This window comes from Dermacentor silvarum, chromosome 6 (genome assembly GCF_013339745.2).
Source record: "Dermacentor silvarum isolate Dsil-2018 chromosome 6, BIME_Dsil_1.4, whole genome shotgun sequence".
Classification (NCBI taxonomy): Eukaryota; Metazoa; Arthropoda; class Arachnida; order Ixodida; family Ixodidae; genus Dermacentor; species Dermacentor silvarum.
In genome coordinates this window covers 82,571,907-82,585,995 of record NC_051159.1, presented here as the reverse complement: position 1 = coordinate 82,585,995, position 14,089 = coordinate 82,571,907, and the positions used below count along the sequence as shown (strand labels likewise).

At 45.2% G+C, this 14,089-nt stretch overlaps 1 protein-coding gene across 2 annotated transcripts in view; it reads left to right on the top strand.

Annotated features, from left to right (window-relative positions):
• Positions 1–13,362, top strand: part of LOC119455677 (glycine receptor subunit alphaZ1) — a 43,496-nt gene extending 30,134 nt beyond the window's left edge. For both annotated transcript variants that reach the window (XM_049668949.1, XM_037717102.2), the window contains 5 exons: positions 1,370–1,452; positions 3,060–3,197; positions 6,155–6,415; positions 8,534–8,703; positions 10,873–13,362. In XM_049668949.1, the coding sequence (XP_049524906.1) occupies positions 1,370–1,452; positions 3,060–3,197; positions 6,155–6,415; positions 8,534–8,703; positions 10,873–11,232 (1,012 nt within the window). In that variant the 3' untranslated portion in view covers positions 11,233–13,362. The remainder of the gene's footprint in view (positions 1–1,369; positions 1,453–3,059; positions 3,198–6,154; positions 6,416–8,533; positions 8,704–10,872) is intronic.
• The last annotated feature ends 727 nt before the right edge of the window (positions 13,363–14,089 follow it).

The following is a 14,089-nucleotide window of genomic DNA, read 5'->3' as shown; positions in this document are numbered from 1 at the left end:
CAAAGGTGCCTGCAGGAATTTACCTGCTGTTCCCATCCCGCTACCATCTCCCCGCACTAACAGCCTCGTGGAGTTGTGGAGGCGAGTGGGATAGCGCATACCGCTGAGCGTACCTGCCCTTGCCGGTCCCTGGCCTCTGCTGCCTACCCATGTGCGGACGAGCCCCCTGAACTATCTCTCTTCTCTTTCTTTACCTCCTACTCCCCCTTCCCCTACGACGCTGCGCCGTGCAGAAGGTGGTAAAGACTTCCGACGCTGCTCGACGAGTGTCCCGTTCTGATCTCGTTGAAAACCTCCGAGCCGCCCCCAGAGGCTGCGGCAACAGTCACCAACGCCGCGCGCGTTTTGTGCGAACGCGGGCAAAACGCCGACGGCGTCGGCAACAGTTCTGTGTGTTGCCGGTGCTGCTGCATGTCCACGTTTATACAGCTGATAAAGCTAATATCATTACTCCGTATAGCTGTCTACAAATTTGCTGTCGCAATTGATGCTTCGCCTTTCGGGTGAAACTGCGACAAATTTTTTAACTAATTACCTGATGGCCCATATTGCATTTTACAAATTGTAGCCGTGAAGTTCGCTAGGCGGATTCACTTGGAACGAATTCTCAGGATGACACCAGTTCCGAGATATTAATTCCCGAACTTCGCGGAGAAAGGCATTGGCGTTTCGGTTAGTTTCTTAACAAAACGTCGCTTTATGCACTGAAGCACAAAATTAATTGGAACGCCAATGCATTTCTCCACAAAGTTCGGGAATTAATATCTCGAAACTGGTGCCATCCTGAGAATTAATTCCAAGTGGATCCGCCTTGCGAACTTTACGGCTACAATTTGTGAATTGCAATATGGGCCATCAGGTAGTTAGTTAAAAACTTAATTAGTGAATTTTTGTTAATTATTCGATTATGCATTTCAATTTCTTGTGCAAGTAATGTCCGCCTCTTCGAGTAGACCAGCTCATTAACTAGAATTGGGCTATCTATCACAGGCAACTTTAAATAAATTTTGAAAGTGTTCGCTGAAGCCCCCTGTATGTATAATTCATATTTGTGACATTATTATGCGCACTAACCTGGAACTGCAACCGACTATCGCTACTCATCGCTTTACTGAGAAACTGTGCCTAAGTCTACAAGTACCGACTCAGAAAACTGTGTTCACCTTTACCTTCATTCCATAGAATATTTACGTAATGTCCAGATGTTTCATTTGCTTTAGCACTGCTAAGTTTACATGATCATAAGATATATCGAAACTTGTGCAGTTCCAAAGCGAATAAAAGATTATCTCTTCCGTCTTCCAACAACAGGGTAGCGTTATTTGCAAATCTTTGTAAACTCGAATATTTTCTTTATTTCTGCAACCAGACTGAACCCCAAGCTTACGTGCGAAATGGAATTCCACAAGTACCCGCTGGACAAGCAGCGTTGCAGCCTGAAAATAGAGAGCAGTGAGTACATTTCGCAGAACTTGTACCATGCATGCCATACTGTTTTATTGCGATAGCAATTATATGGACACTCCAGGAGCATTTCTGCCGTCGCCGTGGTGTTCCGTATAAAGTCCACGGGCGATAAAATCGTCACCGCGCACCGTACGCTCTATGTGCGAGTGAAAGCATGCGACGGTGGGCCGGCAATCGCGGCTCGCGCACGCAAGGGCGGGAAGCGGGAAGGAAGTGCGCAGTCTTCCAGTCACGCACAACGCTCCGGAGGGAGGTTAGGGAGGTGGAGGGGCCCCGCTTTACTGCGGCCGCGCACTCCCACTGGGAAGGAAGGCTCCGGGGAGAGGGTGATGTATCTTGAAAGCCATCTACGGTGGGAGCACAGTTCGCCCTCCCTGTGTTTTCGCGGCTAAGATCGCGTTGATGCGAGCGCCGTCGGGAAGCTCAATTCGCTCACTGGTGCCGCCGCGTTGACTCACTCCAGCGTTTTGACAGCGTGTTTCCGCAGTCATCGAGTGAGATGCGTTCATGTTTGCTTGTGCGCGCGTGACACAATGCTCGTTAATTTAGTTTGTGCGCCTATGTTTACAAGTTTATGCGGCCGATAAAACTACTAGCCTTACTTTGTATCGCTGTCCACTAGTTTGCTATCGCAATCGATGCTTGGCCTTTCGGGCGAAACTGCGACTTTTTTAATGCAAGTTCTGTTTCTATTTACCAGGATTTTTCTAAAGTATTTATTACTGAGAATGTGCAAGCGAACCACTGGAGAAGACAGCAAGCTGATTTTCCTGCAAGACATTTCACCGAAGTTTCGCCATGGAGTCTCCATAAAGCATAGTTTCGAAAGCCAATTGCATTGAATTTTCGCGTTCGAACAGGCTGCAGTTTTGTCACACGGAATATCGTGGTGGACCTTCCATCCCTAATTGCCGTGGAGAAAACACAGTAGTCAGTAGTGTTGCACAATATTACGTGCATCGGTTGCTAGTGTTTTCTGTCGTCAAATTTAGTTTTCAAGTCGGAAAACGATGCGCATTTGAATCATATTATTCCGCAACTCAAACCGTCGAAAAATAACACAGAGCTCTAGTCGTCACTAGTATAGTGGCCAAATGAATTAAAGATATAAAACAAAAATTAACCGAAATGTCAATTAGAAACTTGCTGAATGCGCTGTCATTTATTTTGTGAATATAAGTTGCCATCCAATTCCAGGGCATCGCTAGCCAGTCGTTGATGCTCTAGCTGTACGATACTTCCGCAGTTTAAGCCGGGCTGGCTTAATCTACACAAAGGCTTTGTTCCGCAAAGCCCTTGCGGAACAAAGTCTTTAGTAGCAGAATAAAAACGCCATGATGGCGCTTCCATCCACTGGCTGCTAGGGAGCCTACATGCAACGCCGTTTTAACGGCGTTGCATGTCGGGTCCCTACTGGCTGCCACGTCATTAGATATGTGATCTTCCTATACGAAACGCTGTTCGCGCATTTTTCGAGGCATTTTTATGCACTTATTTGGAACTGTGAACCCATCTTCGTCGCGAGGGTCGGTGCTTCAATGGTGTATCATCATGGCGGGCTCTTACAAATATTTGCTTTTCTTCACAAACAGGTACACTGTCGACTAGCAACATGGTGCTTAACTGGGATCCCGAAGAGTCCTTGCAGTTCAGTGACAACTTTGCCGTCACCGGCTTCCAGATGCTCGATTTCAACTGCTCAAGCCACGTCAGCAACTTCGGCAAAATCGGTAATCATGTTTTCAAGACCCAGTTTGATAGAGAATCGTGAAAACAATGAAACAACACAGCAAATAACGTGTCTTCATTTAAGTCATCTCCACCTATCAATACGGTTCACGCGCAGGCAAGCTATTCATTGCTCGACAATTGCGAAAGTGTGGATGCTTAAGTTCTAGCACGCTTGATGGGAAGTTCAATCATAGTTTTTTCTACAATTTACTAAGCGTTTAGTCTGACATGCGGATATTTATCAGAGTCGTCATCACGTTAAGTAGCTTGCTCAAGTTGATGATTTGGTATTCAGTGAACTAAATTCAACAATTCTAGAAAAGATAGGACGCAAAACAGGAACTAAAGAGCACACGGAGCACCTTGTTTGTTATTCGGTCCTTGCATCGCGCTTTCTTTTTTCTCTTTCTCTCTCTGTGCTGCAGCACTTACGCGTTGCTCTCACGCGAGCTCCTGTAAGCTATTGGCGAATGTTACTACAGCATAGCGAGGAACACTTCTATGCCGTACATGTAGCAGCTCCTAAAAGAAAGTCATGACCTTTCGCGACGTTGTGGTGGTGATAACGTGGTGTTTTTAGCACTGAAGACGGTGCGTAGGTTGGTAGAGGTGCAGTACGATAAAAACTCGAGCGTGTTTAGGTCGCCTGTAACTCTTTAGTGCTCACCGACGGCACACAGAATACATGAGCGCGTCTTTTAGCACCTCGCCCCAGATAATTGTAAACACCACATAGAGATTACCGCCAAGGCTTGAAACGAAGTTCCGTCTCAGTGGTAATGGCTGTGAATATGTACTGCTGACAGCTTAAAGCATAACTACGAGTGTGAAATAATTTTAGAAACGAATTGATAGGAGAACGATATGTTACCCTAAGCACGTGCAATAAGACAGTGAATCTGAAAAAAAAGAAAAGTCGATAACTGAATGGAACATTGCTAAACGTAAAAATTTAGACAAGAAGGTTTCAAATATACACGTCGTTCCACGTCACGCAGAGGGGCTAACACAGGCGCAAAAGCATCTCCGACAGCTCAACATAAAACCCGCTAGAATAAAAGACAGCCAAGTTGCGTACTTAGCCACAGAGCACCTCTGCCTTGCGAAAAAGCGCAAGTCATTACCGTTTGGGAAGACTATCGCTGAATTTCAGCATATTTTTCTAAGGAACACCTTTCGAGGACTTGATAAAGTCATTCGAACATATTTGGAATTCAAACAGGACAAAGTTACACAGGAAAATGTAGGCTTCAATTGATCAACGTAGGTTGAACAAGGAATGGCTCTGGAGCAAATATTTCGACAAGGAACTGCGACAAACATCGGCTCCTTAGACATATCTAGTTCAACAACTGTCAAGAATATATTTGCATTGTGGTCAGCGAATTTTTTTAAGAAGAAACTAGACGCGAGCACTGGCGACGGTGAAAGAACTGTCATGTGGTCGCTATATAGTATACTTAAAGGCAGCATTTACATTGAGTGAAAACGTGACCATGGAAGCAAGTTATGTTCAGCACATGCTACGTTGCTGTGAGGCATACGAGCTTTTATAGATAGTCACTTAACGAAATAGCATCACCCATCTCATCGCGCCAATCAAAGTAGCGAAAAATAAGACTCAAAGCACCTCTCACCAGAACTACCAATTTAGTCGAAAGCTTCTCATCAGACCCTAAAGCGGCGCGCAGAATGGGCAGAAGATCGCGTGCTTGTGTAACGTTATTTAAACTCGCTGTCGATGGCACATCTACTTTCTGCTTCAGCTCCATCCCTACCGTCTGATTGATAGTGGTAGTGGTATATCGCATATGACTGAGAGTACGAACCCGGGAGGGAACCTGTCGGAGTGAGTAAGGCTGGAAATGAGCGCCCTAAATAGCGGCAAACATGACATTCAAAAGAAATGTGAGAAAATATTTTTATAACGCGAATAAAATAGCGTGGAGTTATACAAAAAGAGTGTAATGACGACCAATACAGAGAGAAAAAGACGCAGAAGGTACAGGTGTGGCACAGCCCTTCATGAAGTAAATGAAGAAATACTTATCAAAAGAAAGCTCGGGTAGCACAGCATTCAACCCGTTAGTAAGTAAATCACATGCGTTGCGACGCGGAATACATGCAATATTTTATTAAGGCGAAAGCCTTAAGTGGCTCATACCCCTGATGGCCTTGAAAAAAACTCGTCGTCCGGTTCAGTGGCGCAAAAATTGTCATCAGCAGCAATGGCTCATACCCCCTAAGCAAGCAAAAATGCAATGGCGAATACCTGTCGTAATGCAGAGGCTACAAGCACCCAGAAAAGTGAAGCGAACAATGCATACAGTCATTGGACTCATGCATACAATGTACAGAAACGCAACGTCTAGCCGAGTGGTACAAAAAAAAAAAACACGTGACCTTCTCAATCACTTATATCCCCGTAAGGCTGAGGCTACAAGCGCTCAGCAAAGTGAAGCGAAAAGTGCATATTTTCATTGAAATCACCCATACTACACACAGTTCAGCATAAGTTTCAATCCCCTTCTGAGAGGTTGCTACTTAATGTCGCAGAGAAGCGCCGTTGGTGCTAGTCTGACCCCGCTATACGAGCGCGCGAAGCCGCAGCTAAGCGTCGAAAACGAGCCGAAGATGCCGAACTGCGAAAGCAGCAACGCGACTATGCGAGACGGCGCATTAAAAAGTGTGCAGCAGACTTTCGCCTTCACGTGTTACAGGAGTGTAACATGCTGCCGAACTTTTTTTTTTTCATTTGACGAATATCAAATCTGCAAGTGAAAGAAGTGTATTTCGCGGTCTCGGATCATTCCCACATTGTACGCAAGATCATCACTTGCTCCATTATTCTTTCTTTCATTAGTTTTTTCTTCTTCTTTTTTCGCGCAAGGATACCGTGAGCTCAAAGAGAGACCAACTTTTCTTTTTTTTTTCTTTTTTTTGTTCTCCACGACAGGCAACTTCTCAATGATCATGTGCGAGTTCACACTGAAGCGGGACTTCGGACCCTTTCTGCTGGAAATCTACATTCCGGGCATCACTTTCGTCATCACCTCGTGGTTCTCGCTGTGGATTGACATCCCGGCAGCACCGGCGCGTGTGACCCTCGCCATGACAACCTTCCTCACCCTCGTCACCGGCGGGAAGTCCATCCGCGAAAAGCTGCCCAAGGTTCCCTATGTACACGCCCTTGACGTCTGGTATCTCGCCTGCACCGGTGAGTATTCATGCACGGCTGACGGAAACAAAGAAATAGTGATAATAAAAAGGCCAAGAGCCTCGATATCTGTCCACGCACATATAAGCACGCGCTGACATTCTCATTCACTGCCATAGTCTAATTTACTGTCATCGTGAGTAGTCGGTGGCACGAGCTTGGAGCACTCGTCACGGCAGGGTGCAGTGCAGGGCAGCATCAAAGATACATGTATCTTCAGTACTATCTTAGATACTCTTTAGCTATCTGGTATCTTTATCATGATACGTCTGGCAAGATGTGTATCAGTATCTGTATTTCCGATACATGAAAAAAAGTATCGTGTATCTTATGATACAAGATACTGCTATCACAACATCACCGTGCGAAACTATAAACGTTGGCTGAACTCCGCTTCTTAAGCTGATACTGCTGCCACTAAGCCACATGAATAAAACTAAAGGCAGCGACATTCTTTTCTTTCCGCCAGAGCACTCCAGCGAGGGCAGGCGATGAGGTTTGCGCGGCGCTATTGGTGGCGCAGGGTCACGTGGTGGCGCTCGCCCTGTCTCGACAAAAACAAGTGCGCGAACATCTGCGCGCAGCCGATCTTTTGTTTTCTTGATTTTTTGTTTTTACGGACAAGGCAAAACTCCACCATGGTATTTGCGCCATCGTGCAGAGGTTTCTTAGTGACGTTCTTGTAATTAGATGGCGACCCGCAAGCTGGTCGGCAAGCAGACCAGCGACTCCAATCAATTACAAAAGCGACAAGCAAGAAACGCTGACAGCGCAGCGTATAGTAAAGAGCTTTCATGTTTATCAGCTAAAGCAACCCAAATAACTTGTTTGGGAATGAAAATATTATACTTTGAGCAAGAAAGACAAAACTTTTGAGATACTAAAGGATATTTCATTTCATACTAACAGACAAACAAGGTTGGTCGGAGTTAAGAAATCTCCAAGCGTTTTTGTGCATACGCGTTTGCTGCTGCATTATATAGATCTATGAAAAGAAATTTGAAATGTATCGAAGTATTTTAAGATACAAGTGGAAAGTATCGTATCGAGTACAATAATTGCGGTAGTATCTTGTATCTGTATCTGAAATACTTGTTGCCCCAGTATCTTGTCTGGTATCATGATACGATTGTGAAGTACCTTTGCCCAGCCCTCACAGGATGGCAAGGATGGTAAGAACGAGGCGAGGCAGGAAGGTATATAGTGCAAACTAAGGGCACTTGCCGGGCCACCGTGTGTACAAGGACGGTTATTTGCTCGGCTTTATCAGCTGCTTGCTGAGGAGAACACGCTCCCCCCTCAGCCAACCAACTCACCGGCAAAGGCCTTGTGAGAAAGTAAGAGGCTTGCACCAGCCTGTGCCAATATTTCTTCTACTATCCTGTTCACTCTTCGAAATGCAAAAACTGTGAAGGCATAGCGACCCTAAATCACATGCTCTGGGCTTGCCCAGCGCTAAACGGTCTACATGGAAACAAAGAGTCATGGGAATCCTCCCTCCATAGCCAGGAAGAACAAGCCCAAAAACGAGCCATCTGTCAAGCTTAGGCCGCCGCCGGAAGCCAACTGATTCCGGCCGACGTCTAGGGGGGAAGTAGACGGTGAAAGGGCAAGCTGCGTCTCACCCCGATCACCCATACTCTCTGACGGGTGCAAATGAAGTGCTCTCTCTCTCTCTCTCTCTCTCTCTCTCTCTCTACAATCCTGTTGTTAAAACGGGCATCGCTCGTGGGCCGATTAGAAACTTAAGAAGGAAGAGTTCTCGTTCCGGCCACTGAACGGCTGAGGACCAACCATAGCTTTTTTTTTTTTTTTTTCACACATAACAGAGGCAGTGAGGTGAAGCATACGAGGGCGGCGACCACGCTAGACCAATTCCTTGACTTGCGCAGGACTTCCTATAGTAACTTTTGCCAATCTTCAACAAAGCTGTGTTAGTGGCCCTTCCAACAAATTCTATTAAATAATTCATTCACGTCAAGCGAAAACTGAAGTCCAAAAGTGGATGCAAACACACCTTCATTTCCGTGCTTAGCGTAATATGGTTTCGTTCCCTTCTTCGGTGTTGGCACTGATTTCGTTCAAATGGTCCCCTCCCTTATCCTGTCTCATGTACAGCATTCGTGTTCTTCATCCTGCTGGAGTACGCCATGGTTAACTACATCTACCACAAGGACAACCGCCGGCGCCAGGGAGGCATGCGTCGCATCGAGAGCCAAGCATCGTTGGCTTCCGCCGGGGGCTCGGTGAACGGAAGCACTTACATCAACGTCATCAGCGCGCTGGAGGTAAGACGCGACAACGGAGAACTTCCTCCACGACTGAGATTAGGGCGAGTTCGTTGAGCTCCTTCGTGAAAAACAGCGCATGCGAAGACGGGGAGTATAAGAACGAACACCAAAAGACCAAATAACCGCGCATTATTTCATAAGTGTATCATCCTCATATGCCCACCTGCTCATCTGGGACTGCCTCGTGGCCTCGTGTATGTGCTTGGAATTCTGCGTTCGCGTATATGTAGGGACTCGGTGGGGTATAACTTGTCCTCGCCTTCTTTCTGTATATGTTCGTGTGTGTACATGTCTGTATATATAGTAGTAGTAACTGGATTATATATATATATATATATATATATATATATATATATATAGTAGTAACTGGATTTTTCAATATATATATATATATATATATATATATATATATGTTTCGACCCTATGACGTACGCTGTTTCTTCTCTTTGTCTTATTTTACAATATATTATTATTGTTGTTAGGTATTATGGGAAAAGGAGTAGACGTGGTTATTATAGGGTGATGTCATCTCCTTCTTCAGTTAATATTTCGGCATAAACATGCAGCACGTGAACGGGACTAAGATTAAAGGGACACACGACACAGACGCTGACTTCCATCTAAAGTTTATTGCGCAGGGGCCAAATATATAGCCAAATAAGACAAGCTAAATACAAAAAACGCACATCACAACATTACATGTATGAATGACTGGGGGATTCTGAGCACCCCAAGTGAGGCCGGGGTGTGTGTGTGTGTGGGGGGGGGGGGGGGGAAGTGGGTGAAGGTCTGTAATCTTGCAGAGGCGCGATTTCCTTGTCATATAAGCGCGGCCCTTCATGCGTCAGCTCGGCGTCTTTTGAACGTACCAACAAATTCGGCGATTGGCCGTTTGGAAAACAGCACATTCATGTGGTATTTTCGTTTCTCTCGTGCATTTCTTGTAGGCTGTCTTTCATAGTGAGTATTTCTTATACTTCGCGGATCAACGCGATCTTTAGACCGAAAACCAGAACTTCAACTCACATGGACTAAAGATTCATCGTCGCACTGCATTTTTTTTTAATTCTACGTTTTTTCACTCATGCTGAGTTGCACTAATATTAACAAAATCTGTTGACATTTGCTTTCTATATTGACAACATAAAAAGCAAAATAATCGCAGTTGCACGATAAGCAATCTCTACTAAATTTCTATACGTTACGTATGCCTCCCATCTTGTCGCCATTCCTTCCACACTCACGGACAAGCTCGACCATTCAACCCAGACACAACCGTCCCATTCTGGTGACTTTTCGCATCGTACATTCAGATAATTTCCTAAGCCCAAAGCACACTGGCAACGTGATACCAGCGCTAGTAGCTCGAACAAAAGGCCGTTTGTAAATTAAGTTGATATTATCTCCCCCATATTGTCGTAGCTCGGTGGTATCGTTCAGCTGCCACGATGATGGGGATAATATTACACATATTCAGACCTTAGGACCATTTTCTGATAAACTCGTCTAATAGTTCTAGTCCCACTACTGTTTGTAATAAGAACTAAGTTGTAAAGTGGACAACTAAGAATTCACCTGCGAAAACACTCAACTTCTTGTTCGGAAATTCAAAATGCCGTGTACACATCTCGTGTAATTTATGTCCCTTAGGTAATCTACGGACAACGTGCACATGACACAGAACATTGCAGTCATGCGTGTTTACGGTTTTGCTACCGAAAATTGTAGCGGAGTATTAGGACACAAGGAGAACACTACTGGACGGCGTGCATACTACTCAAACTAATGGCAGGTGGTTTTATTTTGTATGTGTGCAACAGGATGTCATGAGGCGAGTGCACACACGGCTCAGCACAACCGCTGACAAAGACGATGCCTGTACCCCTACAAAACATTTAAGTCACTCGTAGTTCGAGATTAGTACTGACCCATATGCCGAGTCAATGTAAGGTGGCTGCATGCAGTCACCATAACTACAATGTTGGACTAAAGCCTACCGAGAATTTGTACATCTTTTCACGACATTTTCGCTTATATGTACTTAGTTATCGGGAAACAGTTATGGAAAGTGTCAAATTAAAGTGCATTCTTGCCTACACCACTCTTGCCAACTTCCACTGCGCCAACTTATAATGCGATGCATTTCTGCTTTTGCCATTCTCGCAGCAAGCTCAGCACCAGCACGGTGGCCTCACTCCGGGCCAGAGCGCTAAAGGCCAGTGTGCGGTGCAGATCAAGTACAAGAAAAACAACAACGGCAACTACAACAAGACAGGGGGTCCCACCGTGCTCCGGTTGACCGACCTTGAGCCACATTCGTTGCCAGACCTGCCGGACACCCCACCTCGCTCGCCGATGTCGGTGCGCTCGTTCGCGGGCGACGAGCCACCCTTCGTGTGCACGCTCATCACGCCACTGACGCCTCGCGACATTGCCAATGGCATCGACCGCCACTGCCGCTACATCTTCCCGCTAGCGTTCATCGTCTTCAACGCCATCTACTGGTCAATGCTGACGTCATCTTGAGCGGTTGAAGCTGCCCCGTGACCATGAATCGTACCCGGTGTCTACAGGGTTCATCATCCTCAAAGTCATTTGCCGGATAATGCTGAGACCATCAAGAGTCTTGCGGCAATGCAGTATTCATGAACTGTAGGCATCAACGCCTGGGATTTGTCGTATTCCCTGCCATCTCCTATAGACCGTCCATACGGCGCGCCGAGCAGAGATCGAGGCGTGCCACCTGTTACACAGTTCTCCCCAGGCAAAAGACATCACAATGGCAGTTCGTGGTGAAGAAAGATGGAACAGCTTACAGCGTGTCCATATGATTAGACACGACTGTTAATGCCGCTGCAGTTGAGACAGTTGCTACACGAAGATTTATATACACGAAGATTAAATATCAGCATCGTTAGTTATTTTTCTTCATCATCACAATCCTGTGGGTCGTCTTGACTTCGTCGGGGACGTAATTGGCGACGTAATCACTGTGCATATGATTGTGCTCAGCGACCGCACAACTCTGCGGCCTTCGTTGTCACCAGCCAACGTCATCTTGAGAAGAGCTGACTACATCGTAACATCAAATGTGTTTCGCCGCTACGTATTCCCACTTGCGCTAGTCGTCTTCAACACCACATGCAAGGTGATATCGACTTGAACGTGAGGGCAAGTGTGTTGATGACTGATATTGTTTAGTGGTTCCAACTAGTGTGAAGCACCGGTGAAAATGCGCCAGTGCCAGGCCTTGACTGTCGCCTGACAAACGGGCATTTATTACAATCAACGTCCCTTTCTTTCCTTTCTTATTTCTCTCACTCTATTTTACATGTCACGACTACTGAAGGTTTTGAAACGTTTTCCTTCATTCAAGAGCAGTTCTTAATAGTTCCAATTACACCCGCTGACGGGATGTTTCCATGACAATGGCACGCATAATGCGCCCATAAAGGTTTTATTGTTCCTAGTGAGCCTATGGGCCCGCAATGTATACAAGGATTACGAAACGCTGTTTCATAAGCCTGCATGTTTCGGAGTCCTACATTATTATTGTGTTTCCTGCGTCCACATGAAAGGCACGAAAAAGAAACCTATACGTATACTGCACAAGAAGCTACCTTGGGAAAGTATATTTTCGTTTGGGGGAGCGGTTTGTCATAGTATTTGATGCGGCGTGTATTACTGCCATTCATAACGAATATTTTGGCCAAGCAGTATTGCAAACCTATTTTCACAGTTGACAGAGTGTGAAAATGCGTCATCACCTTAGTTTCTTTAGGCATAATCAAAAGATGTGTTACAAGTACAAATAGTCTGTTCGAAAACGTATCTGAACTTCTAGCCTCCAACAGAAAAGAATTGAGCTACCAGAAGTTTTGTCCTTTTCTAGAGTAGCAACCCTCAAAAAGCTGCGGATCTATTAACAGAACGTCTCAAAATTTTTCTAATATGGGAGAAAGTTGTCACGAAGAGTTCATACGTGCAAGGCTCACTAAAGCTAGATCTCATCTTGTTATCAATTGACTTCGATTTCTGTCAGACGAACAGTCCACACGGAATCAGGCTCGTCTACAGCACAGAGTAAAAGAAAGTGATCACTGATACGCTTGTTTAACATGACGGATGAACAAGCACCACGAGTTTTTTGCGAGAACCCGGTATAAGACAAAAAAAAAAGATAGAAAAGGCTCCTTAGTGGAGAGCCGTGTCCCACTAGCGCTGGAACAACAGTGGTAAGCATTTACTTGCACCATGACTTTATAAAGTGTCGTTACTCCGTTTGTTTATTTATTTGTTTACCGATTTTCCAATAGTGGCATAGCCGACAAAGGCAAGTTTGTGCGAGAGGCTCTAGTAGTGCAAAGAAAGTCTTTGTCAGCATGGGTTCCGCGGTAATAAGATTCACAGGACGTCAGCATGTGCTCAAGATATTTTCATTTTGAGCGAAGGCTCTTGTCCTCACCACTGCTGACTGCTTCTTAATCAAACGCACATTTCCCAAAGATGAAGTTGTTCTTTGAAATGCTTGTATTTACACGCGTATTTTTTAGCCCTTTGGTTGTGAATCTTGTTTGTGTATAACTCATACATGTGTCCACGTTCATATGTTCAATTGACTGTAGGCAACGTTTTGTGCAAAATAAATACTTGCGCAGACATTTTCGTTGTTTCTTTCTCTAAAAGTTGTTAATTCTTGCTAATCATATCTATGTTTATCTCATACAGATAATCATATCTGTTTATCTGTGTGGCCAATCTTCCTCGTGCCATGTGTGAAGGAATCGCCGTAACCAATTCATTGATGTATGCTGTCTAGCGGCACATTCGCTTAGGTGTTCCTTACGTACTCACACGCAATTAAACACGCGTAGACAGCAGAGTTGAATATATATAAAGCAGCCTTTGGAACCGCAACAATGTGCAGTAGCTGAAATGAAAAATTAGACACCAAGTAATAACTGAGGGGCTATGTAGTGGTGACGTCGCCTATGTTGAATTGCAAGACCCTGAATAGCTTGTAACTCCGATGGTTTCCGGCGGCACTTGGCATTTCACATCAGCAGAGCCATCGATAAAGGCTTCAAGGCGACCGTATATGCACTTCGTTCAACTACTCAAGCACCAAATACTTGGCTTCTCCCGCCGATTCGAGAGTCTTCGTGGTAATGTCAGTGGCCTTTAGATGGCGCTCCGGTGTTTAAAATTATCACGGCGGCTTCTGTTGAGCTCTCCTTCGCCACAAAACGAAGACTAAGGGCTCTTGGTATTCAAAGCAACGAAAACTCGAGACTCGACCTTTCTTCGAAAGTGCCGGAGCAGAGCTTCTTCCGGTACACGACTCGAAATTAAGCGAGTTGAATAACGCATCTTTTGGCAGACA